The sequence below is a fragment of the Mustela lutreola genome, chromosome 11, assembly GCF_030435805.1.
Source record: "Mustela lutreola isolate mMusLut2 chromosome 11, mMusLut2.pri, whole genome shotgun sequence".
Classification (NCBI taxonomy): Eukaryota; Metazoa; Chordata; class Mammalia; order Carnivora; family Mustelidae; genus Mustela; species Mustela lutreola.
In genome coordinates, this window is record NC_081300.1 from 55991682 (window position 1) to 56004132 (window position 12451).

General features: G+C 35.6%; 1 protein-coding gene across 6 annotated transcripts in view; it reads left to right on the plus strand.

Moving 5' to 3' along the window:
- The window catches only part of ARHGAP28 (Rho GTPase activating protein 28), a 239700-nt gene that overhangs the window by 203646 nt on the left and 23603 nt on the right, over window positions 1–12451 (plus strand). For all 6 annotated transcript variants that reach the window (XM_059138757.1, XM_059138751.1, XM_059138753.1 and 3 more), the window contains 3 exons: window positions 5300–5382; window positions 8269–8466; window positions 8788–8901. In XM_059138757.1, the coding sequence (XP_058994740.1) occupies window positions 5300–5382; window positions 8269–8466; window positions 8788–8901 (395 nt within the window). The remainder of the gene's footprint in view (window positions 1–5299; window positions 5383–8268; window positions 8467–8787; window positions 8902–12451) is intronic.

The window sequence follows — 12451 nt, forward strand, 5'->3', positions numbered from 1 at the left end:
TTTTATTTCAGATATTGTGTTTTGTCAGTTCTAGAATTTCCAGTTGGTGCATTTTTTAATTGAAATATAATTAATATACAGTGTTACATTAGTTTTAAGTGTATAATATAATGATTCAATAATTTGATACATTTTTCAGTACTCATCATAAGTGTACTTTTAAAAAAATATTTTTACTAACATATAATGTATTATTTGCCCCAGGGGTACAGATCTCTGAATCATCAGGCTAACATATTTCACAGCACTCATCATAGCACATGCTTTCCCCAGTGTCCATAACCCAACCACCCTCTCCCTACACCCCCCCCACCCCCAGCAATCCTCAGTGTGTTTGTGAGATTAAGATCTCTTACAGTTTGTCTCCATCCTGATCCCATCTTGTTTCATTTTTTCTCTTACCTATCCCCCAAATCTCCCACCCTGCTTCTTAAATTCCTCATATCAGGGAGATCATATGATAATTGTCTTTCTCTGATTGACTTCACTCAGCATAATACCTTCTAGTTCCATCCACATCATTGCAAATAGCAAGATTTCATTTCTTTTGATGGCTGCATAGTATTCCATTGTACATATATACCTCATCTTCTTTATCCATTCATCTGTTGATGGATATCTAGGTTCTTTCCATAGCCTGGCTATTGTGGATATTGCTGCTATCAACATTTGGGTGCACGTGCCCCATCAGATCACTACCTTTGTGTCTTTAGGGTAAATACCCAGTAGTGCTATTGCTGGGTCCTTTATCTTTTTCACCCATCCCCTTTCTACCTCCCCTCTGGCAGCCACCAGTTTGTTCTCTATATATTTAAGAGTCTGGTTTTTTTTTTTTTGTCTCTCTCTCTCTTTTTTTTTTTTTTTTTGGTTGTTCATTTGTTTTGTTTTGTTCATTTGATTTTTTTCGTTTGCAAAAAAAAATCATATGGTATTTTTCTTTCTCCGACTGACTTATTTCACTTAGAATTATACTTTCTAGATCCATCCATGTTTTTGCAAATGGTAAGATTTTTGTTTTTTTTATGGCTAAGTAATATTCCATTATATGCATGTGTGTGTGTCTATATTGTGTATATATATACACACACATACAAACCCTACATCTGCTTAATTTTTTTTCACACTGTATTTTCTTTATCCATTCATCTGCTGGTAGATACTGGGGTTGCTTCCATATCTTGGTAATGGTGAATAATGCTGCAGTAAACTTAGGGGTGCACATATCTTTTTGAATTAGTGTTTTTGTTTTCTTTTGATAAAGGCCCAGCAGTGGAATTACTGGATCATATTGTAGTTATGCTTTTAACTTTCTGAGGAACTTCCATAGGGTTTTCCACAGTGGCTGTGCCAGTTTGCGTTCCCATCAACTGTGCATAAGTGTTCCTTTTTCTCCACATCCACAACAACACTTGTTACTACTTGTGTTTTTTTAGTTATTCTGACAAGTGTAAAGTAACATCTCATTTACATTTTTTCATATGTCTGTTGGCCGTCTCTATCGTCTTAGGAAAAATGTCTGTTCAGGTCCTACTCCCATTTTTAAAATCAGATTACTTGGGGTTTTTTGGTGTTAAGTTTATACATTTTGAATATTAACCCCTTATCATATATATCATTTATAAATATCTTCTCCCATTCAGTAGGTTGCCTTTTTGTTTTGTTGATGATTTCCTTCACTGTGCAGAAGCCTTTTAGTTTGGGGTAGTCCCAGTAGTTTAATTTTGCTTTTGTTTCCCTCGCCTGAGGTTATTTATTATCTAGAAAAATCTTCCTCTGGCTGATGTCAAAGAGATTACTGCTTATGTTTTCTTGTAGAAGTTTTATGGTTTTAGATCACACATTTAGGTCGTTAATCTGTTTTGAGTTTTTCTTTTTTTTTTTTAAAGATTTTATTTATTTATTTGACAAAGATACAGGGAGCAAGAGAACACAAGCAGGGGTAGTAGGAGAGGGAGAAACAGGCTTCCTGCTGAGCAGGGAGCCCAATGCGGGGCTCGATCTCAGGACTCTGGGATCATGGCCTGACCTCAGTTGCTTAACCAACTGAGCCATCCAGGTGCCCCTTTTTTGGTATTTTGAATTCATTTTTGCATGTAAGTATGTAAGACCATGGTCTAGTTCCACAGTAACATTCTTTTGCATGTGGCTGCTGGTTTTCTCAACACCATTTGTTGAAGAGATTGTCTTTTCCCTGCTGAATATTCTTGTCTCCCTTACCATATTCTTACCTCCTTTTTAAGGATTTTATTTGCTGAGATAGCCTATTTTTTCATCCATTATAAGCATATTCTTCTTCACATCATTGAACATAGTTATGATAGATGTTTCAAAATCCTTGTCCGCTAGTGCCAGCATCTGGGTCTCCTCCTGGTTGGTTTCTGTTGATTGTCTTTTCCCTTGAGAATGCATTTACATTATCAAGTAAATTTAAACTATATCCTGAGCATCGTAAATACTGTGTTTTAGAGACTCTGCATTCTATAATATTTCTCCAAAGAGGTTGGAGTTTTGTTTTGGTTTTTGTTGCTAGTTTGTTTGTATTTGAGCCAACAATTTACTTGAATGTAAATTGAACTCAAATGTAATGGTCTTCTGAACTGTTAGTTCAGTTATGTATCCTTACCAGTGTTACTCCACACATGCTTCGTTCATGAGTCAGCCAAGATTTTATACCAGAATCAGGGCCTCCTCCTGTTATTTCCCAGTGTCTGTGGTCGTCTTGAATCCTGTCTTTTGGTTGTTCAAGCAAAAGGACTGGAATTTCAGCTAACTCCTACAATACCACCATAGACTAAAAGCCGGAATAGTGGGAAACTCCCTGTGCCATTCCCTAATTCCAAGCGTCCAGTCCTCTAAATCTGCCTGCTTTTATGAATTTTTCACTGCCTTAGATAGTTGTTTTTTGTGTTTGTCCAGAGTTTATAGTTATCTTCATGGGTCTAGTCAGGAAGGAGCTTATTCAGCCATACCAAAAGCAGTATTTCCTCCCTTCAATTTGTAAGTTCAAAAAGGATAGTATTTTCTATATAGTTTGCTCTCCTGGGTAATGGAGAAGTATTCGTTTTCCCTTGATCTGTGTTATATACACTAAATAATTCATCAAAACAAATTGGTGCCACAGAAGATTTTTTTTTTCTGTTTGCAGTTTTGTGGTATTATGAAATTTTGCCAGGATGAGTCCAATGCCAGTCCTATTCAGAGAATCTTATTTTAAAAAGTCATACAGATAAACTAGGTTTCCTTAACATCATTGTTCCGTGTCTGACTGTAGCCAGTACACTTCATTGAAGGGAGGAAATCTGGAAAATATCTTGAAAAGGTTCACAGAGGAATCCACATATTTTTTTGTATGACTTTGAAAGTGCAAAATACCATGTTGCAGTGATTGATTTGATACCATCAAACCCCACAGGAAGCCCAGAGTTCTGGGCTGCTCCCAGCAGGGAAAATGGCCTTTTTGCTACCCAGAGTAAGCCCTAGTTATAACGAGACTTTCTGAAGGAAAGAATTATGGGTACCTGTGTTTAAACTGCTAATCTTTATGGTTTAAAATGAGGTTTGGAGAATGTAGTCTTTTAGTGTAATCACATTCTCTTTCCAAACTTGACCCAAAAATTGTCCATAAAACTAAAAGACTAAGTCAAGCTGTAGACACTTTTGTGAAAAGTTGAATACGTTTCTGAGAAAATAATGACCTCAAGGGAAAAAGATCCTAACCAGGATGCGGTAATGAATTAACTATGAATCTATTAGCTACAAAGTGGTATAGGTATAGGTTTCCTAAATAAAATGAAAATGGATTATTTGCCAGTTTAGAGTTTCAGTCTTAAAAGTAACTTCATAATTTCTCTGAAATTGGTGGAAATACAGAGGCTGCATCTGCATCTGTTGTTCCCTCTGCCAGAGGGTTGGCTGCATTGGAAGATTATAGACAGCCTGTAGTTTATGTATTCAAATAATGCCTTATCTGTCCCTCAGTGGTTTGTACTGAGATATGTTCCTGATTAGTTCCTGTTAATCAAGAAAACTCATGTCAGTGTACATTAGCCATTTTCAAAAACATCCTGACCCTGTGTCATTTTTGTTTACAAATTTGACTAAATTTCTAAAAATCTACATGGGGATTATATTAAGACAAGATGATACAGTCCTATAAATAATCTCCCAGCTGATTCTTTGTTACATAGTTATGCACATTTGTCATGTGCTCCTAACTAGGATACACACAATCTCCTGTAACCTAGTAGCTTGTCTCAAGAGTGTTTCCACTGCCATAAAGCTAAGTAACTTTACAGGCAGGTGAATGCCTTTCATCCATTGAATATAAATAGATATTCATGCAGTTGAGAACTCCCCAGGGATCCTAGAATATAATGCTTCCCCCCAGGAACTCCCCACCAAGAGACCATTGTGAAGAGAATACAGATAGACAAAGCAAAGCCTGGAATGCTCTGATATACTCTACAGTTTCAGCACAGCTGGTTGTGGATTATCCAGTTGTGGATGGAATCCCTAAAATTGTCTTTCCCTAAAACAGGAAGAATCAGTGTTTAATACACAGCTATAAATGTAAGCCCTCTAGCGCCATCTTCTGTCATTTTATCAAGGAATAAAATACTCAAGAATCTCTAAAGCTCCAACAATAGTCACGTTCCTTAAATGTCCATTTATGATCTAGAATAAATGCCTTTAATCACAATTACAAGAGCATACACATATAGAGGCAACTATGTTATAGGCACTGATGTAAACACTCTCCATATACTAACTCACTTAGTCTTTGCAATAACTACTCCTGTTTTACAGATGGCAAAATAGTAGCAATGAGGGGTTAAATAGGCTGCACAAGGTCACTCAGTGACCAAAGTAGTTGCAGGATTTGAACCTGGTTCTAGAATCGATCCTCTTAGTAATTATACTTTGCTGCCTTTTTATGTAGAAACAAGATTTATTTTCTGTTGACTTGAACTTTTAATTTTAAGCCTTCTGTTTATGACATATAAGGAAAGCAAGGCCTGTGGAAGTACTTTGAAAAGGGAGATGTTATACAGATCTAGAATTATTTTGAGGATCTCATTGGCCACCTGCCTCTACAGTAACATTATGGGATGTAAAAGAGAAGTTGATCGACTGCGGCTCTTGTCCAAGTTAACAAATTTACATTGTTGGGCACAAAACCGGAGTCTTCACCACTGAAAGCTGTCAGGAGCCCTCCTGTGCCACCAGATGTTAGCAAGAAATGTTGTCAGAATGCATCAGTGTTGTTCAAAATGTGTGGTTATTTCTGTTTTCTTGTTAGGAGGGCCTCACATCAAAGTACAGTTTCAAGCTTTACATCTCATGATCATGGCACTGCCTGATGCCAACAGGGACACAGCCCAGGTATGTTACATCAACCTTATGGTCTGTCATTGGCCCTTCGTAGTCAAAGATAATGGCTCAGATGGAAAAATAAAGACCAAGATGACAACTTACTAAGCCAGCTAAGCATGCTGCCAGCCTGTGATTGCCTTTCCACATTCTTACTGCTATTCTCCCAAGGAAGACAGGAAAGAACATAAATCCTGGAATATTCTCTGAACATTTAGTTTAATTCATTCAATCTATTAAGAGATACTGAGTATCTGTCTAGTGCCAGGCACTGGCCTAGGGTTAGCAAGAGGAGAAGCAAAGATGGGAGACAAATTGGATAATGTCAGAAGAAGACAAATGTGATAATGTCAGAGGCCATTATGTAAGCTGCAGAATGTAAAGCTCTATAATTTTAGGTCCTCAGCTACTCACTTCAGTCTGGTGACAAAAGATCCAAAGAGTATGCTTAAGGGAGGAAATTTGAAGTCACTGATTTAAATGAAATTCCTAAAATGTTGGTGTCTTACAGCTTATAAAGATAATTCAATGAAACCATCCTAGAATCTTGGTATTTTAGAAATCTCCTGATATGATCTTCTCATTTTATAGGTTAGGAAAATTAGATTCAGAAAAATGATTTTTCCATTAACATATAGTATAACATTTGGTAGAACCATATTCCTTGGTTCTCCCAAATATTTTGCGCCTTATTTCAGATTTATTTCCTTGCTGTATGTTGGCAAAAATCAAAAGTTTTTCTTCTTATTTTGATAATGATTCTGTATGCAATAGGAAATTTGCTGTAAGTACAACAGGTGTTTGGAATCTTTCAAATGAAATTGAGTTAAGATGAGTTGGAAAGAGCCCGTAATTTTGAGGCCAGTAAACATAATGCTGAAAACAAAGATGATTCTTTGTGCTGCCTCTCATCAGACATTTCAATTTGGTGAGAGCCTTTACTCTCCTACATAATAAAATAAGTGTGTCAATTATATGTCAATTATATCCGCAAGGATGGGGGTTGGATGTGACATAAGAATGTCTATTTCTAGTATAATTCAGTAATATTTCAAAAGCTGGAAATTTATTAGCTTGTTTTGGGGGTATTTGTAAACAGTATTCTTTTATATATAAAGAAGAAAAAGGATGCATCTGCTGTCAGATATTTGGTTCAGAATGTCATCTATCCTCTCATATATCCAAGGATGCAGTAAGAACAGGTAATCTAACACTTTTCTATCAGAAGATCCTTGAAAACGTCATGGGACTGGTGGAGATGTGCGCGCGCACACACACACACACACACACACACACACACACACACTTTTTCCCCATTCTACATTGTGACTGGATCTAGGATTGAAGCTGATGTGCTATAGAGATCAAGAGCTCTGGCTCGAGAATCAGGTTTCCTCAGTTCAAATCCAGGCTTTGCCACTTAACTAATTGACATTGGGCAGAGAGAGCTACCTGAATCTTTTCCATTAGCTTTCTCATCTGCCAAACAGTGTTAATAATAGTACCTACTTCACAGGGTTTGTAATAATAATAAAGTCAGTGATATATATGAAGTATTAAGAATGCTTGGCTTCCTAAGAAACCCTCACATAAATGTTGATTATTATTACTGTTAGATGCCAACCATTTTCACATTAAAATACTATAGCAGTTGGGGTGCCTGGGTGGCTCAGTGGGTTAAGCCTCTGCCTTCAGCTCGGGTCATGGTCTCAGGGTCCTGGAATTGAGCCCCATATCGGGGCTCTCTGCTCAGCAGGAAGCCTGCTCCCCCCACCCCCGCCTGCCTCTCTGCCTACTTGTGATCTCTCTCTCTCTCTGTCAAATAAATAAATAAAATCTTAAAAAAAATACTATAGCAGAATTTAAACTTGAGAAACTAAAGAGAATTTTTTTGTATCGTTTCATTTTAAGATTTCAGCCCTCTTGGTGAATTTCAGAAGGTTCCCATAAGCATCTGTACTTTGGTGGCTCAGCCAAACTTTTTAAGCTTTCTCAAATCTCTCTCTCTTTTTTTTTTTTTTTTTTTATTTTTTAAAGATTTTATTTATTTATTTGTCAGAGAGAAAGCGAGCGAGATCGAGCACAGGCAGACAGAGTGGAAGGCAGAGTCAGAGGGAGAAGCAGGCTCCCTGCGGAGCAAGGAGCCCGATGTGGGACTCGATCCCAGGACGCTGGGATCATGACCTGAGCCGAAGGCAGTTGCTTAACCAACTGAGCCACCCAGGCGTCCCTCTCTCTCTCTTTTTTAAATGCCAAGAACAACTGCATGTAAGCATTTCCGTTTGGTCTGCTGAATATTCCAAAATTGAAAAGCAGTAGAAAAATGATACCCAGAAAGTAAAATTTTTCAATTTTTCAATTGAGTTTACATTTGGACCGAGGAATGAGCTACTCATGTTTTCGGGGATTTTTGTGTGTTTTTTTTTTTTTAATGGGTTTTTCCTTTCCCAAGGAAATAGTAGATAGTTTTCAATGGTAATGCTTTAAGTTAAGGATTTTTTTAGGATTACTTTTCTTCCTTTGCAACAAAACTTCACTTCGTGTTTATTTGAAATGCAGTGTTTCCTCTTTCTGGTTTACTACATAATTTTAATATTTGTCAGCCTTGTTTTGGATAAAAGAAAATAAAAATGCAAACTATCATTTATAAAATCTCTAATATAATAAACTCCATAAAAATGGAAGTACTTTTATGATTTAGAGAATTCAATAGACTATTCATTCGCATTTCTTATTAATACTTTTAAGGAATAAAAGGGGCAACATTATATATTTAACCATTCTATAGTTCTTACAGTTTTCCAGGGGCACCATGAATGGGTATAGAAATGAGTGATAGCAATCAGTGATGCCTTTTGATAAAATACAGTCATGTGACACAGTGCTGTTTCTTGTTAGGCCCTCATGACATTCTTCAATAAAGTGATTGCCAACGAATCAAAAAACCGAATGAGTATATGGAATATTTCTACTATAATGGCACCAAACCTTTTCTTCAGTCGAAGCAAGCATTCTGATTATGAAGAATTACAGTTAGCAAACACTGCAGCGCACATCATCCGCCTAATGCTTAAATACCAGAAAATTCTGTGGAAGGTGAGTAACAGTGTGATGACTGTGTTGTTTTCCTTGGAATCCCATCTACACCCAGGAAACATAAAGTCTATATGCCCTTAGTCACGGGAGGAAATGTGAGAAAATAATCCCAGGTTGCTTGTGGCATCTTTGTACATTCTTTAATGGCTGCTCCTGAGCATGTTTTCACTTTTAAACAAGAATCCTTACCATTTTCTCTAATCTTTACAAGGACAAATGCCACGGTCCCTGGTTCCAGGATACTGAGTGTCCAGAAGGAGTCTAACAGGGAGATTTAATTCAGATGCTTTCCTTTCGATTCAAGCAGTGTTTCTTCTCCAGGTTCCGTCTTTCTTAATCACGCAAGTCAGAAGAATGAATGAAGCTACCATGTTGTTAAAGAAGCAGCTCCCAAGTGTCAAAAAGCTGCTGAGGAGGAAGACCATAGAGCGAGAGGTAATGACAATGAACTAAGGATGCAAATGTTGTTATTACCCAGGTTTTTATTTCTCAAAGTATAACACGAAGTAGCTTGTAATTTAGAACCAAAAAATTTATATTCTCACCCTTGTGACTATAAATATTTTTGAAATGGTATTCATAACAGAGTACCAAGGTCTTGCCATTTTGTTGAATTATGTGCTTCTGGTTGAAATTTTTGAAATATCTCTATCATGACAGTTATTTGAAATTCTGTTAAGTACTTAAGTCTAAGATGGTTCTCACAAAGATGGACGTCAACCTTTTAGTTCCTGCAAATTAGATTTAGGGCAATCCAGTATATCTGATAAATAAAGAATTCTCTAGTGATTAGATAATAAAATAATTTTTAGTCTTTGAGTTGTTTAGTGTAAATTCATTGCATTCCAAAGAATTTTTGCTTAAGTATAGTTTGTATGGAGGTAAAAAGGGAACAGGTTTTAGAAGAATTATCTTTATTGCTTTAATTTAATTTGAGAAAGATCATGAGTGTCAGAACATTCATCCTTGAGGAGGATGTAGAGAAATTTACTTTTCTCTTAAAGGAATTTCCACCTAATGTGGGAGAGAAATGTGTACAAGAACCATGAATATGCATTAAGTGTTAGACCAGTTGTATGGACCGTGTGGCAGGACAACACAGAAGAGAAAGAATGAGCTCCATTGTGGGGAATTGTGGACAATTTCTGAAAGAAGTGTGATGTTTGAGCTACATCATGAAGGACAGATGGTATTTTGAAGAGAGAAGGGAGGAAAAGTTAATCCAGGGAAAGGAATAGTAAATGGCAAAGCAGTGAACTGGGAGTATTGCTTATTGATCTATCATAATCATGATGAATGGCCGTATTCCTTTATTGATCACAGGCAAAGTGACTTCAGAATAAGTAGAATCAACATTTAAATTTGGAAAAAAGATTGCTTTGAGAAAAAAAAAAGTCCATTTTTAAAAAAACTTTGCTGATATTTTCCTCATATCATATGGTTCACTTATTTAAAGTGTAAAATTCAGTGGTTTTTAGTATAGTCCCAGAAGTTTGCAATCATCAGTGCAGTCAAGTTTAGAACATTCTCATCACCTGAAAAGACACCATCCTCTTTGGCTATCATCCCCCTAAATAAACCTCCAACATTTCCTTCTCCCAGTCCTAAGCAACAATTTATCAACTTTATGTCTCTATAGAATTCCCTGTTTTGGACTTTTAATGAATTAAATCATATACTATGTGACCTTCTGTGACTGGTTTATTTCATTTAGCATTATATTTTCATGGTTCATCCAGGTCATAGTATGTATCAGTACTTGTTTTTTTATGGCCAAGTAACATTCCCTTATATGGATTTCCACATATTTTTTATCCATTCATTTATTGATAGACATTTGGGTTGATTATATCTTTTACTTGTTATGAGTAATGCTGCTATAAACTTTAATACTTATATATAGAGACATGTTTTAATTCTCTTGGGTATATGGTGGGTAATAAAGCAACTCTGTGATGAATCATCTGAAGAACTGCTAGACTATTTTTCCAAAGCAGCTGTCCCATTTTTGCATTTTCACCAGTAGTGTATAAGGATTCAGATTTTTCCATATCCTCACCAAAACTTGTTATAATCAGCAACTAATTTTATCCATCCTTTTAGTATAAAGTGGTATCTTATTGTGGTTTTGACTTGCATTTCCCTGAGAACTAATGATGGTGAGCATCTTTTCATGAGCCTCTTAGCTATTTGTATCTTCACTGGAGAAGTGTCTATTCAAATTCTTTGCCAATTTTTGATTGGGTTGTCTTTTTACTGTTAAGTTGTAGGAATTCTTCATATATTCTAGATACAAGTCCCTTATCAGATGTATGATTAGAAATATTTTTTCCCCTTCTGTGGGTTGTCTTCTCAATTTCCTGATGTGTCCTAGATACACAAAGGTTTTTAATTATGATGTATAGTTTATGTATTTCTTTTGTTGTCAAGTCTTCGATAATAAGGATTTGAACCCTACGTGTTCTAAGAATTTTAGTTTTAGCTCTTATGTTTATGTCTTTGTTCTGTTTCGAGTTATTTTTAGTATATGATATGTGGTAGGAGTATACAAGATCATACTTTTGCATGTGGCTATCTAGTATCTCAGCATCATTTGGTGAAAAAAACTACTCTTTTCCCAGTGAATGATCTTGGCACTGTTGTTGAAAATTGACCATAAATGTGTGTTGATTTTTTACCCCTAGACTCTTAATTCTGTTCTATTAATTGGTATGTCTATCCTTATGCTAGTAACACACTGTAGCTTTTTTTTTAAGTTTTGAAATTGAAAAATGAGAGTCTTTCAACTCTTTTTTCCAAATAACTTTGATTATTTAGGCTTCCCTAATTTCCATATGAGAATTTTGGGGCCAGTTTTCCCATTTCTGGGAAATGGGGGGAAAAAAAAACAGTAGTTGGAATTTTGATAGGGATTACATTAAATATGTGGATCAATTTGAAGGATGGCCATCTTAATAATATTACATTTTCTAGTCTATGAAAACGAATGATCATTCCATTTATATAGGTTTTTTATAATTTATAATTTCTTTTAACACTGTTTTATAGTTTTTAGTATGTAAGTCTTATACTTCCTGGATTAACATTTATTCCTAAATATTATTCGTGTTGATATTGTGGTATTATGGCAAGTGGAATTGTTTTCTTAATTTCATTTTTTGATCACTAATTGTGTATGGAAATCAACTGTTATTTCTGTATTGATCTTGTATTCTGCAGTTTTACTGAACTCATTTACTGACACTAATAGTTTGATTTTATTTGTGTTGATTCTTTAGGATTTCTACATATAAGGTCATGATGCTGTCAGTGAATGGAGATAATTTTCCTTCTTCCTTCCCAGTCTGAGTGCCTTTTACTTCTTTTCTTCCTGGCTAAAACTCTGGTAAAATATTAAATAAGAAGACAAGACCAGAGATCCTGTTTTGTTTCTGATCTTAAGGGGAAATCTCAATCTTTCATCATTAACTATGATGTTAAATCTGGGTTTTTCACAGATTACCTTTATTCGTTTGAGAAAATTTCATTTTTTTTCTTTTTAAAATTTTTAAAAATTTTAAAATTCAATTTGTGTAAACTGGAAAAAAATAGTTTACCCATTTCTCCCCACTGTACCCCATTCCCCACCACAGCAACCACCAATCTGTTCTCTGTGTCTACAAGCTGGGATGTGTATGTGTGTGTGTGTGTGTGTACACATATATATATTCCAAATATATATTCCAAACATAGGAGAGATCATACTGTATTTGTCTTTCTCTATCTCACTTATTTCACTTGGCATTATGCCCCCAAAATCTTGCCATTTTCAATAGCATGGATGGACCTCAAGAAAACACGTTCTATTCTTGATTTTTTGGGTGCTTTTATGATGGAAAGCTATTCAACTTTGTCAAAAGTTTTTTCTTTCTCTATTAAGATGATCACTTTTCTTACCCTTTCATTCTTTTAATATTATATATTACACTGATTGGTTTTCATATAT